Genomic DNA, 24,974 nt, shown 5'->3' on the forward strand with positions numbered 1-24,974 from the left:
AGGAGAGGGGGTAAGTGACCCCAATGTGACAGCTGGAATGAGGCAGAAGAGGTAAAAAATAACCCAAAACAATTGTGAAAAAAAAAGAAGTTGCTACAAGATGAAAATAAATAAAAGAAAAAACTACAACTCCCAACATGCTCACTATTAGACACACAAAAAGGTCATCAACTTGATATACTGTGTTGTTAATGTAAGTCTATAGTGAATTAGGGCAGCACCTTTCCTCCTGGACTATGAGCTTTATTATTTACTTGCCCAGACTCCCTGTCCCAGGCCCGAGCCCTCGCTGTATTGCAGGCAGGGTGCAGTTAAACTACAATCTTAAGTATCTCATAATAATTTGTGTTGGTGCTTCTTATAGAACCAGAACAGTTTTATTAAAAACAATCCACAATGGAGGTCACAGAGTAACATAAGATCATAAATCCTCATACTCACCATAGAACATCCACCTGTATAGAGCACTTGGACAGGACCAATGAATGTATGTAGAGTTCTCTTTCCTTCTCTTGGAACCTCTCTGGAGTAGAACTATCTCGTCCCTAGATCTTGCACTCTTTTACATTCTCTGTGCATTAATGTCACATGGTCCTTCTAATACTCCTTAGTGGAGCCCAAAACTTCTCATATAAATAGCCCTGAACTAACTGTCGCTCCTAGAGAGACCTATAATAAGAGATAACTTGCCACTCACTAAATCCTGCACTTGTCTGGGCTCCAGTCTTGAGTCTTTTTCACTAGGAGAGTCTCTGGCAAATGCTCTGAAACCGCATGGCTTCCACATCTATATTATATCACACTGACACCTGGTGGTTAAACTGGGGAATAGACTTGACCCAGGAAGAGGAGCCTCTTTCTCCTTCATAAACTAAGGTGCCCTTTTTGGGACAAACTTTAAGGGACTGCAATATAAAAGGGGAAACCATTTACCAGTCCCCTGACTGGGAGTTATATCTGAAGAATGAACAGAACACATGAGCTGATAAAGGTCTCACAATCCATAATGCAAAAGCATTTGCAAAATGTAAATAAAAAACACATTTTCAGCTTCGAAATATATTTTGCAAAAATATTTCCAATTTTAAACATTTCCATTCTAAAGTCCAAAGTTCTGTCGGCATGATCTGTTGTACATCAAACGCTCCTTATAATGTTCTTCTAAACGTACTCAATTCAGTTGTATATGTTCTGACATAGAGAAAGCAAGATTTTTCTTAAAGCACAGGGTTAAAATACTTTATAAAGGAAACTGCAAAGATCATGGTAAGACCTGCCAGTCATAACAATTGTGACATCAACCAACCCAGACACTCAACACCCCAATCTTCTTGGAACCTGACCAGCTAAATGTGAACCAGCCTCCAACTAGTCTAGACCCAAAAGGTGTATTGGCTACAGAACCTATAAGAATTGTAAGAATCAAAACGTCAAGCATGATAGAGACCTTTAGTGACTACACAATACATTTTTTCATGCTGTTTTAAAAATTCCATTTATTGTATCAAATTAAAATACATGAGCCCACATGGAGCCATAGCAGATCATCACTCCATGAGACAAGCAGCCTTATCTAACGACATATTACATCATTTGTAGCCCAAGCAAAGTTGCAGAATGTCCAAAGAAAGTATGGCACCTCCATGAATCGGCTGTCAGGGCCATGTGAGGACTAATGGGCTGGGGCAGCTCTGGAAGTGGCCACTGGGCCCTCTGCATGTGTAAACAGCTGAATTAAGGGGTGACATGCCCCCCCCAACCTCTGCTACCTTTTTTTTTTACCAATATCGCAAAATTGGGAGCACAGGCACGGTCGGACTGGGCTGCGAGGACACCGGGAAAAAACCTGGTGCGCCCCGCTGGCCCAGACCTCCCTCCTGGCCCCTGGTCGGATCAGAAAAAAGGTAGGCAGGGGGGCCTGAGGTATCTGTGTCTTCACCTCTGTGGTGGGGGCCCAAGGGATGCCTGGGGCCCCTCAGTCCGACCCTGAGCACAGGAGATTGAAGTCTCCTGCCCCCTGTCCTGAAATCAGAGGCGTAGGAGAAGCAGCAGACGTGTGGGGAGCGGAAGGAGTGTGACTTGGCCTTTGGGTGCCCAACTGGTAAATCCAGGTCTAGGGACCATGTGGGGCTGAAATGAAGCCAGAAACATGTGACTCAGGCAGAGTTCTGATGTCTATGGATTATTTCTTTCTCCTACTTGCCCTTGTGTGATTGGCCCCAGTTACACTCCCTCTGCTGGGGACATTATTCATATTTATAATTTGTGTCCAAAGAGCTCAAAAAACTCCCAGGAGCACAGGCAGGGGTGTAACTATAGATGAAGTGGTCCTGTAGCTGCAGGGGCCCCCAGAAGGCATAGGGGGCCCCATGAGGCCCAAATAATAAGCGATTTCAACATTTATTGCTAAAATAAGGCAATCTCTGGCTATCTCTGAATTTGCTGTGGGGCCCATAATATCTAGCTACGCCACTGAGCACAGGGTTGCCATTAAATCCTGGGGCCCCAAACTACTTAATTAACTACTTAATCAGACTATTAATCCACATCAAGTATTTAAATGGTATACAAGACACCCCCCTTAAAAACATTAACCATTGCCATACTAGACACATATGTACCACTAAAGAATCCCAAGTGAAGGGCATGCCCACCTCAAAGTTATACATATATTAATTAACTCATAAATACGTATATATTATATAATATTTTACATGGACTAAATAAGTAAAAGGACAAGAGTTTACAATGACACCAGGAAACGAATTCCCAATCATGATTTAATCCTCCGTATATTTCTATAGTCTTGCACTGATACGTGGCAGTTGTCTCTATCACCCCCTCATACATTATGTTTTGGACCATCAATGATCTGAAAAGTTATCCTGGACACACTGGGGCAAATTCACTAAAGGGCCAGATTTCACCTGAGAAGACTTCGCCACACTTCGCACAACTTCACCAGACGTTAATTTATAACGCATGTGCTAATTCATCAAAATGTGAAGTTGCGTCTCGGCAGCAGAACGCTGGTGAGATTGTGAAATCGTGAATTCATCAGCGCGAGCATTTTTATAGAGAACTTTCTCTAATAATTATTCCTGCCTAGTAATACTTCATTAGTATTACTGAATTCAGTTTGAATAGGGCGGGTACATACAGGTCATATATATGTGTCTTTATTAGAGATGTTGGTGCAAATACTTGAAGTGGCCACTTATTATTACACATGTCCAAGGAATCCAAATAGAAGAGGGGGATGGTGGTCAGTAGGAATTTCAAACAAATTGCGTCCAATTCCTTTACGGTTGCTCTGTGCTGCAACTGCTACATACGATCCAAAAATGAAGAAGGAAAAGGAACTGAAGCAGAATTACAGCAGAAAAACGTTAATTCCAAGTAGTGGCAAACAAGAGTTTTTGCCACCACTTGGAATTAGAGTTTTGTTGCAGTAATTCTGCTTCAGTTCCTTTTCCTTCTTCAATTTTGGATGAAATGTCCAAGGAAACAAAATAAAGACAAAAAAGATCCTCTAATGCCCCAGACATGAGCCCACCCTAAAACATATGTGGAATGACCCTCAAATGGTTACAAAAAAATGTTACAACTAGGGATGCACCGAATCCACTTTTTTGGATTTGGCCGAACCCCCGAATCCTTCGCGAAAGATTAGTCCGAATACCGAACCGAATCCGAACATATGCAAATTAGGGGTGGGAAGTGGAAAACATTTTTTACTTCCTTGTTTTCAGACAAAAAGACACACAATTTCCCTCCCCTCCCCTAATTTGCATATGCAAATTAGGATCCAGATTCAGTTCGGCCAGGCAGAAGGAATTGGCCGAATCCGAATCCTACTGAAAGAGGCCTAATCCCGAACCGAATCCTGGATTCGGTGCATCCCTAGTTACAACTTTTAAACACAATTCCACTTTAAAATATGAAATAAACGTTTTTTTTTTTAGAATTGTTTTCGGCATACAGGATATGATGTCACTGACATTAGATTGAGGAGGATGTAGCTTCATCTTATCAGTTCGCCAGGTCTAAGGTGGTGAAGTCAACTCTGGCGAAAGTAATCATCATACTCAATATTAATGTAGTCAGGCAACAGAGACTTTAGGCTAAAGGCCTTCTTAATGCAACATCTATTTACCCAAGGAAAATCAAACAGTTCTCTAGCTTTACGTTTGGTGGCACCTTGTTTAACTAGGAGATTCATTGGGACATGCGCCAACTTAAAATCCTTAGATTCCATGTGCCATGTAGGAGGCTGTAACCTCACAATCATACACACTGTGTCAACCCTTTGTCAGCCAAGAATAAACACATTTGCCACAAACATAGTAATAAGGAGAGAGTAAGGTGTAAGGTAGTAAGTATTGGAAGAAAGAAGCACTTAGTGGCAGGATAACTGTAACTGGCATGAAAGTAAGGGTTCTTGCCTCTTTGGGTATTCAATTCATTTAATCCAATTATGGAAACCTAGACTGATGGAAGTAGTGGACATATTAATACAGATGCCATCAGAACTTATCTGTACCAACTTACAGCAATACTTCTAGTAGCCATATGGATGAGAGTGGTATTGTACTGTAGTGTGACATTACCTTTAGGCATCTTAACTATGTCCTCAGGTGTGAGAGGTTCTGCAACATAAGTCAAGTGTCACGTTGGGCACCCTATATCCAGAACCCAAGCTAAGCTCCCTGGTCTCTGCTCTCACTTCTGCCTTTAACCGCCGCCTTTCACCTCGGGAGGAGCCCTCGGCTAATTGGATGCTGCCAGGTCTTAACAGAGAGAGGAGCAAAGTTAACGGGTCTGGACGAGCAAAAGGGCACGATCATCTCACCAGGATACTGGAAGGAAGAACCACCACCAGGAACAGGCAGGCTGGGCCAGCACAAGCAGTTTGAATAGTCAGACAGGCCAGAATCAGGATAGAGATCATAGAATAGTGGGAGGACAGGCAAAGGTTTCAGGATTGGAGAGGTCAACGTAGTTTCAGACAGGCAAGGTCAGGGTTGGAGAGGTCAGAATAGTAAGCAGGCAGGCAAGGGTCAAACACAGAAGATCAAACAGGAATCACAAGTAATAAACACCCAGGAACAAGCTAATTGAACCTAACAATAGAGATGTCGCGAACTGTTCGCCGGCGAACTTGTTCGCGCGAACATCGGGTGTTCGCGCTCGCCGGAAGTTCGCGAACGTCGCGCGACGTTCGCCATTTTGGGTTCGCCATTGTTGGCGCTTTTTTTTGCCCTCTCACCCCAGACCAGCAGGTACATGGCAGCCAATCAGGAAGCTCTCCCCTGGACCACTCCCCTTCCCTATAAAAACCGAAGCCCTGCAGCGTTTTTTCACTCTGCCTGTGTGTGCTGAAGAGATAGTGTAGGGAGAGAGCTGCTGCCTGTTAGTGATTTCAGGGACAGTTGAAAGTTTGCTGGCTAGTAATCGTTTTGATACTGCTCTGTTATTGGAGGGACAGAAGTCTGCAGGGGTTTGAGGGACATTTAAGCTTAGGTAGCTTTGCTGGCTAGTAATCTACCTTCTACTGCAGTGCTCTGTATGTAGCTGCAGTGGGCAGCTGTCCTGCTTCTGATCTCATCTGCTGACTGCTGCAATAACAGTAGTCCTTGTAAGGACTGCTTTTATTTATTTTTTTGTTGTTTTACTACTACTACTACTACTACTACTATAAGAGCCCAGTGCTATTAGTCTAGCAGTGTTGGGGAGTGGGACTGGTGTGCTAATCTGCTGCTCCTAGTAGTTCAGCAGCACCAACTTTAATTTTTTTTTTTAATATTCATTTTTTTTTATTTTACTTTTTTTTATTTTACTACCGCTGTAGTAGTGTATAAGTTGACCTTTTAGGCATTATTTGCCCTGTAGGCATTATTTGCACAGTGTTTTCTTCAACCCGCCATCGAGCTGTGTGACCTTGTTCACATTCTGTCTAAATATCCATAATATTACCGTCTCCAGAAAAAACACCGGAGTCACTTTTTTCAAGCAGCCATAATATATTTTACGTAATCCGTATCCACCGCTGTAGTAGTGTATACGTTGGCCTTGTAGGCATTATTTGCACACTGTTTTCTTCAACCCGCCATCGAGCTGTGTGACCTTGTTCCCATTCTGTCTAAATATCCATAATATTACCGTCTCCAGAAAAAACACCGGAGTCACTTTTTTCAAGCAGCATTCATATATTTTACGTAATCCGTATCCACCGCTGTAGTAGTGTATACAATGCCTACAAGGTCAACGTATGGCAGTTGTTTAAAGAGAACAGTAGATTACTAGCCAGCAAAGCTACCTAAGCTAAAATGTCCCTCAAATCCCTGCAGACTTCTGTCCCTCCAATACAGAGCAGTATCAAGCAGATTACTAGCCAGCAAACTTACTATCATCTGTCCCTGAAATCACTAACAGCTCTCCCCCTACACTATCTCTTCCAAGCACACACAGGCAGATTTTTCAGATACATTTTTGCCCTTGATCCCCCTCTGGCATGCCACTGTCCAGGTCGTTGCACCCTTTAAACAACTTTAAAATCATTTTTCTGGCCAGAAATGTCTTTTCTAGATGTTAAAGTTCGCCTTCCCATTGAAGTCTATGGGGTTCGCGAACCGTTCGCGAACCGCTCGCGTTTTTGCGCAAGTTCGCGAATATGTTCGCGAACTTTTTTTCCGACGTTCGCTACATCCCTACCTAACAACGGGCAACTTGCTGAAAACTAAATTCCGCTTAAATACTGTTTGAATTTAGCGCCAATGCGCGTGACGTCATCACGCCGGCGCATAAACCAGGAAGCGGCAGAGCAGGAGACAGGAGCAGCGCAGCGGGCGTCCACGTCGAAGGAGCGGCGTTGGACCCCGCTGCCCACTAGACCACCAGGGTAAGGTTCCCTTACAGCAAGCTACAAGCTGTAAAGGGAGAGTGTGTGTGTAGCCAACAATGAGAAACTTCAAGAGTGGCTGCTGCCATGATATGTATTTTAACCAGAGCATTATCATTATCATAAGTCTCTTTTGACCACTTTAACATGACAAGTCAATGAGGCATTGACATCAGACCCAGGAGCAGTTGGTGTGGCTGATGCTTCATTGTTGGAGTGTACGTGACAGATGGGAGAGAGATCCACAAGCACAGAGATAATCACATTAAAAACCACAAGACAAAACATCCAGGCCACACAAAGCAACAGTGTAATGTCTGGGGCCAAAGCATCTAGTCCACAGGGACTTCATAATGGGAAGGTCCCAGGTGGAGTGACAGGACCTAACTGCCTTACCACTGGACACTGAGGTTCCTGGGATTTAGGTGGAGCAGGTAAAAGAGGCGTTATTGTGTCCTGCGCTTACAGGAGAAGGAAAGGTTAAAAGTAAGTGAGCTTTATGAGAAAGGTCTATATAAATACACCAGTAAACCCTCAAAGTAATGCTGCTCTGAGTCCTCTGTCAAAAGAAACAGCACATTTCTTTCCTTCTATTGTGTACTCATGGGCTTCTGTATCAGACTAACTGTTTTCAGCTTAAACCTCCAGGGCTAGGGCTTGAGCATGCTCAGTTTGCTCCTCTCTCCCCCTCCTCTGCTGTAATCTGAGCCCAGAGCTACGAGTGAGCAGGAGAGACTCAGACAGGAAGTGATGTCACACCAAGCTAATATGGCAGCTGCTATCCTAAACAAACAGAGAGCTACTAGAGCTGTTACTCAGGTATGGTAAAGCATTCTGCAGAATAAATATAGCATTCTGTCTTGCACCATTGTGGCAATCTGTTGGCAATAAACTGTCTGGGAGCTTTCCTTCTCCTTTAAACACATCTTACAGTGTGACGCGTGGAGACAATTGGGCTTTGGCTCCACTTTCACTTCAGTATCTGTAATGAGAAGCACTTGAGGTGGTCGTAGCCATGGCTGGAGGGCCTTGGCTACGTGACTTTTGAGGAGGACCCAATCTCCTGGAACAGGGGTGTGTGACCCTGGTACATCTGCTGGATCTCGTAATGAAGAATAAACTTGAGAATGCAGTTTGGTCAGTTCCTTATGTAATACTGAGTTAAACTCCCATAGTTCATGCACAGCAGATCAGCAGGAGGAAAGTATTGGTCCATGTTTGCTGGTCTCCCAAAAAGTATTTCATGGGGTGTGAGCTGTTAGACTGTGAGGAGTGTGTCTAATAGACATGAGAACTAGGCCCAAAGCATCAGGCCAAACAAGTTTAGTTTCTGCACACACTTTGCTGAGTCTATTTTTAATGATACCATTTAACATTTTAACGTTCCCATTAGCTTGTGGATGGAATGTGAAGCTTAGTGTATCCCAATGTCTTTGCAGATTAACTGTATTACCTGTTCTGTGAATGTGCACCTTGATCTATAGACAATACCTCAAGTAACCCAAATCTGCACACAACCTCTGCTAATTGCTTCTTAGCTGTGGCTTCTGCTGAAACCTTCTCAACTGGCCAGGCTTCCGGCCAACCAGAGATTTATTAAACACATACAAGTTCATATCCATAAGTGCAACACTTGGGCAACTAAATATAATCTGCAACATCTGGAATGTAAATACACACAAATAGGAACAAGGGCAAACTCACTGCAATGCTTCTGCGACAACTCAAATCTTTTTCATTTTTATTTCTGGTGAGATCTCAGCATTGGCACAGTCTCCCCTGGATTATATTGTGTACAAATAACACAAACATTTTCAGCTGCAATAGACGTGAACCCTGGAGCAAACTCAAGACTGTGTCACAAATCCCTCCTTGTGAAATGTGGGAAAGACCATGTGAGGCAGCTGCTAAATATAACCAGAGAGTGTGAGATGCAACTGGACAATCGTGAAGGCACCAAACTTGGTGGTGACCATCTTACACTGGTGTATATTGGGCCTTAAAAACCAGTTCAGTGTAAAAATAAAAACTGGGTAAATAAACAGGCTGTGCAAAATAAAAAATGTTTCTCATATAGTTAGTTAGGCAAAAATGTAATGTATAAAGGCTGGAGTGACTGGATGTGTAACATAATAGCCAGAACACTACTTCCTGCTTTTCAGCTCTCTTGCTTTCCACTGATTGGTTACCAGGCAGTAACCAATGAGAGACTTCAGGGGGAGGACACATGGGACATAACTGTTGCTTTTGAATCTGAGCTGAATGCTGAGGATCAATTACAAACTCACTGAACAGTTATGTCCCATGTGGCCCCCCTTATAGTCACTGACTAACTCAGAGTTAGAGAGCTGAAAAGCAGGAAGTAGTGTTCTGGCTATTATGTTACACATCCACTCACTCCAGCCTTTATACATTACATTTTTGCCTAATTAACTATATTAGATACATTTTTTATTAATTATTATTTAATATTTTCTATTTACCCAGTTTTTAATTTATTAACAATTCCTTTAAGCCATTCTTCCTTCTCTTCAGGCACAGCTTGCTCCTATAGGGTTGATAAAACAGCACTAGAAAAAACAGGTATATGGTCACAGAACAACCCCTCAGTGACTTCTAATATCCTTATCATTTACAGTAGGGGGTACATTATCCCTTATAATACATGAGTGATACTCAGAGTTCCCTGTATAACTCAGCCTGCAGCCTTGTGTCTTTATATGGTCACAGAACAACCCCTCAGTGACTTCTAATATCCTTATCATTTACAGTAGGGGTACATTATCCCTTATAATACATGAGTGATACTCAGAGTTCCCTGTATAACTCAGCCTGCAGCCTTGTGCCTTTATATGGTCACAGAACAACCCCTCAGTGACTTCTAATATCCTTATCATTTACAGCAGGGGGTACATTATCCCTTATAATACATGAGTGATACTCAGAGTTCCCTGTATAACTCAGCCTGCAGCCTTGTGCCTTTATATGGTCACAGAACAACCCCTCAGTGACTTCTAATATCCTTATCATTTACAGTAGAGAGAACTTTTTTTTAACTTTTTATCCAAGACTTTCCTTATTTGTTGTTACAACCCATTTAACAGAACATTCTGCTTACTCACTCTTTCTCATTTCTTTCATGTCAAACACTTTATGGCTTTAGACTCATTACTCGTTTCTCCAGCTCCTCGTGTTGGTAACATATTTGTACAAATCCTAATGTATCATTATTGCTCGGGGCAGGGGAAAGGCCAACTTATACCTGAGTGCCGCCATCTAAATACAATATTCCATTAGATCATGTCCAGCCAACAAGTGTTTGTTATCCTCTCAGCTGATACTTTGTATTCAGCACCAATATGTGAACATTGCACAATGTAATGGCAAAGGATAAACATTAGCAATTAATGGGTCACTTCTGGTGCTCATATATACAGTATATATATAATATATAGAGACACAGATGGAAAGCTCAATAATCAGTAACCACATTAGAACGTAGGAACCATTTCTATCATTATCTTGGGATAGAACAAAAATCCCTGAGTCGGGTGAGTAAAGGACAAGTCTGATGAACTGGTTTGATTGGAGTCTAAGGGCAGGTAATTCCAGTTCTGCAACTCTGTATAGTGACCAGCACAATTTGTTTTCCTTTTTTAACAAAGGCGAGTGATAATGTTCCCTTGATGAAGTGGAGACTGGCCCCATGCTCTCCATTACATGGGCCGGCCCACCCAGAGCCTGGACTAATAAGCTGAACTGCAATGCCCTGCAGTAAGGATGAACTCATGACACTGAAAGGAAACATTTGGGGAAAGGAGCTCGATACTTGTGTGCATCGCTGTACTAAACCATGGATCCCAAGCTGGACCTCTGTGTCTGGATCATGCTGATCCTCTCTCTGGTTCTACATGGTACGTTCCATTTGTTTCCTTTTTTAAGACTCCATTAAATAAATGCTAAAAGCTAATTATGATAATCAGTTTCATCCACTGTTTATGGATGATTTTACTTTCCCTTTACTTATAAATGTTCATTAAAACATGCAACTTTCTTCCTTAGCTGTGACTATCGATTAATATGGGAGTGTGGGAGCTGCACACGGGTAACCTAAATACATGTCAGCCCCATGAGGTCCCTTTGCCCAAATCCATATGTACAGCAGAATTTTAGTAAATTTGTGATGGTCCATAAATGTCATCTGTTTCCTTGGCTCAGCTCTCTGCGTTAATGGGGCTGCAATTCCTACCAACTCACCTGTATAAACATATCCCAATGACAATAGCCATAAATATGCTATTAAAGGGGAAAATCACCCAAAAAACATGCTGCACAGTTCTCTGGTCCCAACTCTTGATATAATGTACCAACAGTAAGTTCTCCTCTGGCTCCGTTAATCAGTCGGCTTCTGCCACATACTGAAGCTTAAAGGGATACTGTTATGGGAAAAAATGTTTTTTCCAAAATGAACCAGTTAATAGTGCTGCTCCAGCAGAATTCTGCACTGAAATCCATTTCTCAAAAGAGCAAACAGATTTTTTTATATTCAATTTTGAAATCTGACATGGGGCTAGACATTTTGTCAATTTCCCAGCTGCCCCTGGTCATGTGACTTGTGCCTGCACTTTAGGAGAGAAATGCTTTCTGGCAGATGCTGTTTTTCCTTCTCAATGTAACTAAATGTGTCTCAGTGGGACCTGGATTTTACTATTGAGTGTTGTTCTTAGATCTACCAGGCAGCTGTTATCTTGTGTTAGGGAGCTGCTGTCTGGTTACCTTCCCATTGTTCTTTTGTTTGGCTGCTGGGGAGGAAAAGGGAGGGGGGTGATATCACTCCAACTTGCAGTACAGCAGTAAAGAGTGATTGAAGTTTATCAGAGCACAAGTCACATGACTTGGGGCAGCTGGGAAATTGGCAATATGTCTAGCCCCATGTCAGATTTCAAAATTGAATATAAAAAAATCTGTTTGCTCTTTTGAGAAATGGATTTCAGCGCAGAATTCTGCTGGAGCAGCACTATTAACTGATTCATTTTGAAAAAAAAAATTTTTCCCATGACAGTATCCCTTTAAGGATATTCGAAAAGGGCCGCACTCCAAAATTACTTTTAAAAGCCTTTATTTTTGCCATCTTAATGGCAGGGCAGCATTACAGCAACATTTCGAGCCTGGCACGGCTCTTTATTAAGCTTGATTGCCAGACTCAAAACATTGCTGTAATGCTGCCCTGCCATTAAGAAAAAAGGCTTTTAAAAGTAATTTTGGAGTGCGGCCCTTTTCGACTATTTACAAGTGTTACCTAGTGTGAAAGGACTGTGGGAGGTGCACCCAAACCAACAAGGCTTGAACAAGGTGTGTGCTACCTGAATTTAATTGAAGTACATCGTTTAAGGAGTCAGAACCAGCAGTGCAGAAAATCAAAACAGTCAAATGAATTCTGCTTTCAGTTGCAAATAACATACAAGCATGGAAATGTTTTAATTCATGTCTTTCGGAAAGTTGCTTTGAATTATATTTTGCTCAAAAACACAATAAAAAAAATCAGAAAAAATGTAATTCTAATAAAAACCCTGGTTTCTTCCTTGATTGCTTATAACTATTTAATTAAGACAAAGATATGCAGAGAGCAACATTATAGATGAGTACATTTAGCTAAAATTCAAATTTATTTAATTTTTTTTATTTAAAAAAGTCAACCTAACTCCCATCCATGAATTTAACTCATTTATCAATAATTCTTCTTCTCAAAAAAAGTCGGTGTGAAAAAACATTGCAACAAACTCGTGCTCCAATTCGAATCGTCCAACGTTTTTTTTAACCGAAGCTCAAATTAAGCAGCGACAACTCAAATTTATCTTATTATCAGATGGAAACCAACGTGGATCATGATGTTAAGAAACAACTTCAGGGACATCTGCCATTGACTTCTACATTGACTTCTACATTGACTTCTACATTGACTTCTACATTGACGTCTACATTGATTTCTACATTGACTTCTACATTGACTTCTACATTGACGTCTACATTGACTTCTACATTGACTTCTACATTGACTTCTACATTGACTTCTACATTGACGTCTACATTGACTTCTACATTGACTTCTACATTGACTTCTACATTGACTTCTACATTGACGTCTACATTGACTTCTACATGATCTCTACAGACCTCTGAGATGGAGTATTTTCGGATTTTGAATTTTAGCAGCTTTGAGGATAATAGATCCTATAGGAACAATTAGAGATGAACATATGGGAAAACCAGTAGCAACCAACAAGATTTTTGCTTTTAAGCAGGTGTCCAGCAAAATCTTCCTGCTGATTGGTTGTCATGAGATACCACTTCTGGGAAAACGTAGGGGTCTATTTAATAAACCTTGAATTTTTCTGGGTCGAGTTTTTAAAGAAAAAATTAGAGAAAAAAAATATTTTTAGTGATTTATTATACCCCAAAGCTGCTAAAAATCGGAAAATAGTCCATCTCCAATCTGTCGAGGTCATGGCAGAAGTCCCTGAAGATGTTTCTTGACATCAGGATCGAAATTCAAGTTGTCAAGGCGGCAATTCGATTAATTTTTCAGAGCGTCAATTCGGAAAAGAAGCACGATTCAAATTCAAAAAAAGTTTTTTTGCACTGACTTTTTGGAGCTGATTTTTTGATAAATGAATTAAATTCATGGATAAGAGTTAGGTCGACTTTGTTTTAATAAAAAATTAGATACATTTGAGTTTTAGCAAACACATCCCTCAGGGGCAGATTTACATAGGGTAGAATATCGAGGGTTCATTAACCCTCGATATTCGACTGCCGAATGTAAATCCTTCGACTTCGAATATCAAAGTCCAAGGATTTACCGCAAATAGTACGATCGAATGATCGAACGATCGAACGAAAAATCGTTTGATTGAACGATTAAATCCTTCAAATCGTTCGATTCAAAGGATTTTAATCCATTGATCGAACAATTTTTCTTCGACCAAAAAATTGCTAGGGACCTTCCCCATAGGCTGACATTGCACCTCGGTAGGTTTTTGGTTTGCGAAGTAGGGGGACTAAGTTTTTTTAAAGAAACAGTACTTCGATTATCGAATGGTCGAATAGTCGAATGATTTTTAGTTCGAATCGTTCGATTCGAAGTCGAAGGTCGAAGTAGCCAAAAAAAACCATTCAAAATTCAAAGTATTTGTTCTTCTATTCCTTCACTCCAGCTAAGTAAATGTGCCCCTTAGGGTCAGATTTACATAGGGTCGAATATCGAGGGTTAATTAACCCTCAATATTCGACTGCCGAGTGTAAATCCTTCTACTTCGAATATTGAAGTCGAAGGATTTACCGCAAATAGTACGACGAACGATAGAACGAAAAATCATTCGATCGACCGATTTTAATCCATCGATCGAACGATTTTTCTTCTACCAAAAAATTGCTAGGAAGCCTATGGGGACCTTCCCCATAGGCTAACATTGCACCTCGGTAGGTTTTAGGTGGCGAAGTAGGGGGACAAAGTTTTTTTTAAAGAGACAGTACTTCGGTTATCGAATGGTTGAATAGTCGAACGATTTTTAGTTCGAATCGTTCTATTCGAAGTCGCCAATTTGATGGTCGAAGTAGCCAAAAAAAACATTTGAAATTCGAAGTATTTTTTCCTTCTATTCCTTCACTCGAGCTAAGTAAATGTGCCCCTTAGTGTCTTTTATTACATATCCCCAAAAAAGTATTCTGTAGTTATAGCAGCAAACAATGGGTGATCTAATATACCCTAATCTTCATTTTAAAATGCTTAATTGGAAAGTCTATACATCCGACCAAGTCAGATATTATAATTTAATAATAATTTCAATTCTCTCTGGAAGGTCATATACATTAGTTTAATAGATATTTACTCACATAGTTATACGTTAGATAACAATCTACTGCCCAAGTTGGAATTTACTGTTTTCTTTGTGACAGATTAAAGTGTCAGCTTTTTTAATTTGACAGAACTTTGTGCAGAGGGGACAACTGATGTTGACGCAAGCTCTTCTGATACAGATTCTCTCTGCACAGCACCAGATACACCAGATCCACCAGATCCATCCTCGGAGACTATATCAGTGAATGAATCTGGGATTCATTTAGTTACAACAACTGCAACCATCATAACAGAGAATTCTATTGCAAAGCCATCACCTAAAAACTCCTTGTCAGAATCTGTGCCAATGTCCCAGCCTATCACCAAAACACCTACTGAAAAGTCTGAAATTGCATTTCCCACGACAGATGTTTATACTCTCAGTTCCACTGATGCAGTAACACTTGGATCTACTATGAGGGAACGTACAGAGCTCCCCACCGGTGATGCACCTTCTACAACTGCTAAAACTACACTTTCAACCACAGAACTTTTTACTTATGACTCAACATCAAAAGCAATTTCTGTAGTTGTAGAAAATGCAACTAATACAATAGAAACACCAGAATCCTCAACAGCAACCTCAACTGTTACACGCCAAACAACTGACCTTGGGACTAAACCTCCTACAAGTAATGAAAAGTATACTTATACGATTGATTCAGCAATGACTTCAACATCAGAGTCTTCTACAGCAGATACCAATGACTTTAGCACCAAAGCACCTTCAACAGTTGAATTTCCCACAAAAATCCTTTCTAAAACTAATGACCTTGAAGATTTTACTACAGAACCTCACACAATGGAAACAGTTAATGCCTCAGAATCTGCTACAGGAGGAACAACTGAACTTACCACTGAAGCACTTTCTCCAACTACTGAAGCTGAAGGTGCAACAACAAAGCCTTATACAATAGAATCAACAGATGTCTCAATTTCAAAATTTGCTACTGCAGAAACAATTAATTATTCTACTAAATTACATTCTTACGCAGTAGAAACAATTGGTCCCTCAACTCCAGATTTTACTACAGAGGTAACAACTGAGCTTCCCAAACCTTCTACAAAGGCATTATCTACATTTACTACTGAAGTAAAAACTGCTCAAACAAAGTATTTTACTACAGATGCTTATACAATGGAACCAGCTAAACATTTCACTACAGAACATTATACACAGGAATCAAATATTGCTGCAACATCAAAATTTTATACAACAGACTCAACTGAACTTACATCTGAAGCACATTCCCCAACTGATGTTACAACTGCAAAACCTTATACAATGGAATCAACTAATGCCTCAACATCAGAATCTACTACTAAGGAAATTGCCACATCAATGCCCGCAGAACCTGTCTTCTCTACTTCAGAACCTTACACATTGCAAACTGTTGCCTTAATATCAGGGTCTCCTACAACAACTGGGGTTCTCTTAGAAGAACTTTCTACAAAAGTAGAACCTGAGTTTTCTACTGCAGAACCTAACACAATGCAAACAACTGCAGTATCAACATCAGAATCTGCTACAACAGAAACAACTGAGTTTATCACCGAATCAACTGGTAAAACTACAATTCATACTACAGAAACATATACAATAAAACCAAGTGATGCTTCAACCTCAGAATCTGCTACTGTGCAAACAACTGTGTTTTTGACTGAAGAACATTCTCTTACTACGGAACCTTATAGAATGGGATCAACTAATGCCTTAACATCAGTATCTTACACAATCCAAACTGCTACTGTCCAAACAACCAAGTTTCCCAGAGAAGAACCTTCTACTACTACAGAAGCTGACTTTTCTCCTGCACAACCTTACACAACTGATTCAACATCAGAATCAACAACAGAGAAAATTGCCACATCAATGCCCGCAGAACCTGTCTTCTCTACTTCAGAACCTTACACATTGCAATCAACTGCTGCCTTAACATCATTGTCTCCTACAACAACTGGGGTTCTCTTAGAAGAACCTTCTACAAAAGTAGAACCTGAGTTTTCTACTGCAGAACCTTACCCAATGCAAACAACTGCAGTTTTAACATCAGAATCTGCCACAACAGAAACAAATGAGTTTATAACTGAATCAACTGGTAAAACTACAATTCATACTACAGAGACATATACAATAAAACCAAGTGATGCTTCAACCTCAGAATCTGCTACTGTGCAAACAACTGTGTTTTTGACTGAAGAACATTCTCTTACTACGGAACCTTATAGAATGGGATCAACTAATGCCTTAACATCAGTATCTTACACAATGCAAACTGCTTCTGTCCAAACAACCAAGTTTCCCATAGAAGAACCTTCTAGTACCACAGAAGCTGATGACTTTTCTCCTGCACAACCTTACACAACTGACTCAACATCAGAATCTACAACAGAGGAAACAACATCATCAACTACTGTAGAGGAAACAGAGTATTCGACAGAACAATCTTCTTTAACAATTGAATATTTGACTGAAGAACATTCTGTTACTGCAGAACGTTATACAATGGAAACAAGTGATACCTTAACATCACAATCTGCAACAATGCAAATGAATAAACTACCCACAGACTTTTCTACTGTAGATCCTGCTACAATGAAATCCCATGAAGCTTCAACCTCAGAATCTGCCACTGTAGAAGCAGCAAAGTCTTTGACTGAAACTCCATCTATTAATACTACAAAAGAAATTGAAATTTCTACTGCAGAACTTTACACAGCACAATCAAATGACTCAACACCAGAACCTACTACAGAGGAAACAACTGAAAAATTGACTGAAGACATCACTGTAACTACTGATCTTTTTATAACACAACCTCATACAATGTACACAACCGATACCAAAACATCAAAACCCGCTCCTGTGGAAATCACATTTACTACTGAATTTTATACTAGAGAATACTACACGAGGGAACCAACTGATATTTTAACCTCAGAATCTGTTAATGTCCAAACAATTAAGTTTTTCACTGAAGAACCTTCAGAACATTATACTAATTTGACTGAACAATCTTCTACACCTACTGATACTTTCACCACAGAACTTTATACAATGGAAAAATCCTCAAAATCTCCTGTTGTGGAAACGACTGAGATTTTAACCAAAGAACCTTCTGTTACTACTGAACTTTTTACTACAGAACTTCATACAATGGAAACAGCATCAGAATCACCTAGTATTCAAACAACCAATAGATTCAACAAAGAACCTAGTACTACTAAATGGTTTACTACAGAACTTTATTCAATGGAAACAACTTCAGAATTTTCTACTGTGGAAAAAACCAGGACTTTTACTGAAGAACCTCCTGTTACTACTGAATTTTTCACTACAGAACTTTATTCAGTAGAAACAGCATCAGAATCACCTACTGTGGAAACAACCAAGACTTCAACTGAAGAACATTTTGTTACTACTGAACATTACACTACAGAACTTTATATCATGGAAACAGCCTCAGAATCTCCTACTGTGGAAACAACTAAGAGTTTGACTGAAGAACCAACTGTTACTACTGAACTTTCTACTACAAAACTTCATACTATGGAAACAGCCTCAGAGTCTCCCACTGTGGAAACAACAAAGACGTTAACTGAAGAACATTTTGTTACTACTGAACTTTACACTACAGAACATCTTACCATGAAAACAGCCTCAGAATCTCCAACTGTGGAAACAACTAAGAGTTTGACTGAAGAACCAACTGTTAATACTGGACTTTTTACTACAGTACATTATACAATGGAAACAGCCTCAGAATCACTTACTGTTGAAACAACCAAGACTTTGTCTAAAGAACCTTCTACTATGAAAACAGCTGAAAATCTGACCAAAGAACCATCTGCTGCTACTGAACTTTCTACTACAGAACTTCATACTATGGAAAAAGCCTCAGAATCTCCTACTGTGGAAACAACAAAGACGTTAACTGAAGAACATTTTATTACTACTGAACTTTACATTACAGAACATCATACCATGAAAACAGCCTCAGAATCTCCTACTGTGGAAACAACTAAGAGTTTGACTGAAGAACCAACTGTTACTACTGAACTTTATACTACAGAACTTCATACTATGGAAACAGCCTCAGAGTCTCCTACTGTGGAAACAACAAAGACGTTAACTGAAGAACATTTTATTACTACTGAACTTTACATTACAGAACATCATACCATGAAAACAGCCTCAGAATCTCCTACTGTGGAAACAACTAAGAGTTTGACTGAAGAACCATCTGTTACTACTGAACTTTCTACTACAGAACTTTATACAATGAAAACTGCCTCAGAACCTCTTACCGTGGAAACAACTAAGAATTTGACTGCAGAACACGTTTTTACAACAGAACTTAAATCTACTTTAATACAATCTACTACTATTGCAACAACTGAGACTCCCACTTCCATACCAGCAACTGCATCACAACCTGCAACTGTGATAAAAACAGATCTCATTACCACACCAGTAACAACAATAGTATCTACCAGTAGCACTTCACAATTACATCCCACAACACTGGCAACTACTACAAAACAAACAACAATATTATCAACAAATGCCATTGCAACATTAGAGCCCACAACAATTGCTACTACTACAAATCTAACAACTGAAACTACAATGTCATCTACCATATCAACAACTAAAGATACTTCAGTAAATCCTACGATTATATCAACAACTGAGATTTCCAATTCCACACCTTCAACTACATCAAAACCTGTAGCACTGACAAAAGCAGAACCCTTCTCCACAACCAAAACAACATTAGTATCTACTAATGGATCTACAAAATCACTATCCACAACAGTGGCAACTACAACAAAACCAATAACAATATCATCTACCAATGCCACTACAACATTACAGCCCACAACAAGTGCTATTACAAATACAACAACTGCAATGGAAACTACACTGACTTTAACCATAGGAACCACAACCATGATGGCACCTACCATGAGACCATCAGAAAGTACTATGATAACTACTGTTGTATCCAACAAATCTACACAGGAGACCCTAACCAGCCAGAAACCCACTACAAATACAAAAACCATCCTTACCACAGCAGCATCATCAAACATACCAAAGAGTGAGTGTTATTCTGATATTTGTCTTTACCTCCCTTGATATTCTCTCTTCAATAACATTCAATGTTAGTTAGTTGTGGACTGACACAAACTGGTGCAAACAGCTGAATGTTTTTGTAATAATACAACCACTATGAACTCTTTTCCTACATTTTGGCCACATTCTTAGGTTTACTCTTCTCTGATCTGCCTGTTTCTGTTTGTAAAAGTATATTGGGACCTGTTGTTGAGATGTGAGTCATAGAGAAGTCAAAGTCCTTGGAACATGTAGGGGTGGGGTAAAATATCATCCATGTGAAGTACGTCACTCTGTGTTATGAAACTCAGTTATACCTTGTGTTTTATTTATAAAGCACCAACATATTCTCCAGTGTTGTACATGGGAAGGGTGTATATGTCAAGTGTACAGACTTTATACTGGGGGTCCCCAAATTTTTTCACCCGTGAGATATATTCAGATGTAAAAAGAGTTGGGGAACAACACAAGATTGACAAATGTTAATGGGTGGTGGAAAATAAGTGCTGTGATTGGCTATTGGTAGCCCCTATGTGGACTGGCTGACTACATGAGACTCTGTTTGGCAGTACACCTGGTTTTTATGCCTCCCAAATCTTCCTCCAAGTCAGGAATTTATAAATAAGCACCTGTTTAAAGGGCATGTAAATTCTAAAATAGAATAAGGCTAAAAATGCTGTATTTTGTATACTAAATATAAACATGAACTTACTGCACCACAAGCCTAATCAAACATGATTTATGCTTTCAAAGTTGGCCACAGGGGGTCACCATCTTGTAACTTTGTTAAACATGTTTGCAAGACTAAGACTAAGTGCACATGCTCAGTGTGGTCTGGGCTGCTTAGGGATCGTCATAAACAAAGCTGCTTGAGTTCTGCATGGCTGGGAAGTAAGGTGGGGGCTCCCCCTGCTGTACATAAGTATGATTGTTTCCCTGCAGAGCAGTTAGGGGCCGTCTGACAATTCCTATCCACAGCAGTAAATGAAGGGAGAATTTCACTGCATACAGTCAGGTTTCTTATAAAAACGGTACATATTTTTTTAATGAAAGTATATTGGACATAGGTTTCTTTTTCATTAAATAAAGTAAAAATGGGATTTTATTTTTTTGCCTTTACATGCCCTTTAAAGGGGTTGGGGAGCAACAACTTGTTCACAAGCCACTGGTTGGGGATCACTGTAATATTGACTTATAAGAGGTCAATTGAAACCTGCTCCTTAGAGCTTACATTCTAAAATTGCATGCATTTTTTTCAACATTGTTCTATTTTTACTTCCCCTGCTTTTATTACTATTATAATAATAATCTCCCGGGATGTTTACATTGTGTGTATAGTGGAATCTGTGTTGTATATACAAATAATTCCAGTTAATACATAACAATGGCATTTACTGTTGGTGAATTAGACAAGAATGTGGCCCAGCAGGTTCCGGCATATTCCTCAGTAGAGTTTACGTTGGGCAGGGCACTTCTAACCCCCCCAGCAACATGTATTATCCACCTGATAATGATGGAGAGACACAAAGTGATGTGATATACGAGTGATCAGGAGAATTGGGCACTAACATCAAATCTCCAAATCTCTAGTCATTGCTGGGGGTTGTGGTGTTTAGGATATTAGCATTCCATTCACTTGATACAAGTCAGTTTGGCTATTGACCAAAACCAGTAAGGAAATCCCTGGAATGACTGGTTGATCCAAACTGCTGATAGTTCTAGGCTTTCCTTACACCAGTGAGTGCAATTCAGCATGATGGGGCTAAAGGGACATTAGTACTTGAAACAAGTTGCACAAGAACATGTATGGGTGCAAATACCTCCTGAATTGTATCAATGTGAGCTCAATTTTGCATCCAAATCAGAACTTTGCACTTCACACAGTTGAATTTTGGACCCGCGCAATATTGCATGTGCCATGAACCGTCAGTTTTTTTGTGTTTTTGGGGGCAATATATGTCCTTATGTGTCAGGTTGCCATTTGATGGGTCTCTGGGCTTTTTGATACCATATAACAGGTGTCATGTGATGCTGGGAGTCTCTGTCTCATGTGATGCTGGGAGTCTCTGTCTTATGTAATGCTCTGTGTAGTCTCTGTGCCATGTGATGCTGGGAGTCTCTGTCTCATGTGATGCTGGGAGTCTCTGTCTTATGTGATGCTGGGAGTCTCTGTCTTATGTGATGCTGGGAGTCTCTGTGCAATGCGATGCTGGGAGTCGCTGTCTCATGTGATGCTGAGAGTCTCTGTCTCATGTGATGCTGGGAGTCACCGTGCCATGCGATGCTGGGAGTCTCTGTCTCATTTGATGTTGAGAGTCTCTGTGCCATACAATGCTGGGAGTCTCTGTCTCATGTGATGCCTGTGTGCCATTTGTCCTTTAATTATTACACCATTGACATGTTATACCTGCCTTCTCACACATTACAGTTATTGTTCCTTCCGCAGATGCTGCTCTGCTAAGATTTAGGAGCTCTGTTCCTCTAACCTCTGCTGCTGCAATGGACGCACTTGTGCAAAAGGTAATGACCAACATTCGTTGCACCATTTAACAGCTGGATTGTTCCATCAGTGTCTGTAACTCTCTGCCAGCTCACTACTGCCATCAGCTGGTCACTTTGACTAAATGGGCAGAGATAAAAGATAACAGAAATAACATCTATGTTACAGTTAATTTGCTTATTGGTTGCTTGTATCACGGAGAATATTCTTAATAACTTTAAAATAGAGCTCAAATGACTTCTAAACTCTAGGGAAAAAGTGAAGACAAAATACAACAGGTAATATTAGTAATGAGATGTATAATTACTGTATATGTTCCTCCCTGTCTGGTTACACAAACACAACAATAATGTTACACTTGTTGTATACACAGCGCTGTACATTTCTGTCATACCTTAATAGAACAGACATAGGGCAGTGCTTTTATTTCCAGAGACAGGGGAACACTGTGTAACTGAATATGTGAAGGTAAAATACAGATATGAGGAGACCCCCCCCATAGAACCCCCAATTCTCCATCATTCAGTTATTATATGTCACATGGTACAGCTGAATCCACCAATACACACCAGGAATGTAAATGTTACTTTACTTTCTTTCTTTTCAAGATTTGTTCCACGTTTCTGCCCAAATACAAGAGAAGTGACATTACATTGACTTGGGGTTCGGGCAGCAACACAGTGAATTGTGAATCTCTGATAAACTCAACGACTGCGACCCAATGAATTCTGACCCGGGTTCTTCTTTGATGAAGAGCTACAGAATAATGACATCATTAAATGGGTGGTTCACCTTTAAGTTTTTGCTCACATTTTTCTGTTTTTTTTCCAAATCGCTTACATTTTTCTAGCTTTTTTTGAACTCGCTTACATTTTTCTAGCTTTTTTTTTCGAATCGCTTAAATTTTTCTGGCTTTTTTCCAAACCATTTAGATTTTTCAGGCTTTTTTCTGAATCGCTTAAACTTTTTTGCCTTTTTTCCAAATAGCTTATATTTTTCTGGCTTTTTTCCTGAATCACTTAAAATTTTCTGCCTCTCTTCCAAATCTCTTTATTCCCTGACGTCTCATCCGGCAGCAACCGTGAGATCTATCTATCTATCTGTTAGGTAGGACAAGTGGCCAATCACAATTTAACTAACCCCGCCTATAGTTACGAGTTAACTCCCCCTCCTCATAAGTATTTTCTTGTCCTACCTGCGGTAGGAAAGTGGTTTTCAGTAACTGATTTTTTTTTCTTTTCTCTTTTCAGTATGTAGCTGTCCAGGTCCTAAGGGGGTTTGATGACCGCAGGCATGACACCCAAGGGGTAAATTGCCGGGGGTAGATTACTGCCCTTAGCTGTTGGTCTATCTTCTCATTATGCAGCCTTAGGGTTGCCAGTCCCAACGATGGCCGATGGAGATGTAGTGATCATTCAGCAGTTAACTCCTTCCAGGAGCATGCTTTTTTGCGAGTTGAGTGGGCACCTCACAGTGACTGTATGCTTGAGTCAGCTGAAATCCCCCAACATAAATGTGATAGTAGGTGCAGGTACCATCAGTGGTCCATGCTCCACCATTAATCCAAAAGAAGGTTTTTCGCACAGCACCAATAGGTTAAAATGCCTTTATTGGTAAATGACATGGCAAACAGCCTGGTCTGCGACGTTTCAGGCCATGAGGCCTTTTATCAAGCTCTAGATAAAAGAGCTTGATAAAAGGCCTCATGGCCTGAAACGTCGCAGACCAGGCTGTTTGCCATGTAATTTACCAATAAAGGCATTTTAACCTATTGGTGCTGTGCAAAAAATCTTCTTTCACCTCACAGTGACGTGTAAGGCCGATGTGCACTCTGGAGAGGAGTTACTGGTGGTCTGAGGACGCCGGAGTCTCAAGGAGTCAGGAGGGTTCTGATGTGCACAAAAGTTGAGCGCGGTGTGGAAATTGTTGCATGCTGGAAATAGTAGTATGTGCTGAGAATTGTCATGCACTGGGAAAAACTGAGCGTCCCGTGAGTACAAATCATGATGCTGTTTACCCGCGTCGCTTCTAGATGTGGAGGAGCACGCCTGGATTGCAGCCTCCTGAATAGGCTATAAGGTACCTTGTGGTGGACCCCCCTTGTTTTTAATATGTTTCACGGAAACTAATGATGTTGTTCTTGTGTTGCAGATGTCCACTGTTAGAAAATATTGAAAAACCTGCAAAGAAGCGCAGGGAATCGAAACATTTTGTGGTGCAGAGCTTGTGTGATCAGCTGCCTGATAATTATGACAAGAGATTCTGTGAGCAGTGCTTTAAGTGAAGGATAAGGAGAAAGGAAATGGTGTTTACCCAGAGACTTCAATTGCCTGGATTAAGGATCTTGTAATATCCACCATGAAGGAGATGTTATCCAGGTCTCAGCATGCGACTAATCTAGAAAGCATCTCAAGTCCGGTGCATTCTTCCTTTTCCAGCACAGTTCAATTAGAAGAGTCAGATAATGATTTTGTGGTATCCTCAGACGAAGAAGAAGCTATCTATTTGTTTCCACCTGATAGTACCTCTAGATTAATTAGAGAACCACAATAAATTA

General features: G+C 40.3%; 1 protein-coding gene across 1 annotated transcript; it reads left to right on the top strand.

Annotated features, from left to right (window-relative positions):
• The first annotated feature begins 10,642 nt into the window (after positions 1–10,642).
• Positions 10,643–23,284, top strand: LOC108718617 (mucin-2). Its single transcript, XM_041567008.1, has 4 exons — positions 10,643–10,815; positions 14,888–19,903; positions 22,364–22,437; positions 23,026–23,284. Exons 1-4 carry the CDS (start codon positions 10,755–10,757, stop codon positions 23,140–23,142), a joined length of 5,268 nt encoding a protein of 1,755 aa, XP_041422942.1. The 5' UTR covers positions 10,643–10,754; the 3' UTR covers positions 23,143–23,284.
• Positions 23,285–24,974: the final 1,690 nt, after the last annotated feature.

Source organism: Xenopus laevis, chromosome 6L (genome assembly GCF_017654675.1).
Source record: "Xenopus laevis strain J_2021 chromosome 6L, Xenopus_laevis_v10.1, whole genome shotgun sequence".
Taxonomy (NCBI): domain Eukaryota; kingdom Metazoa; phylum Chordata; class Amphibia; order Anura; family Pipidae; genus Xenopus; species Xenopus laevis.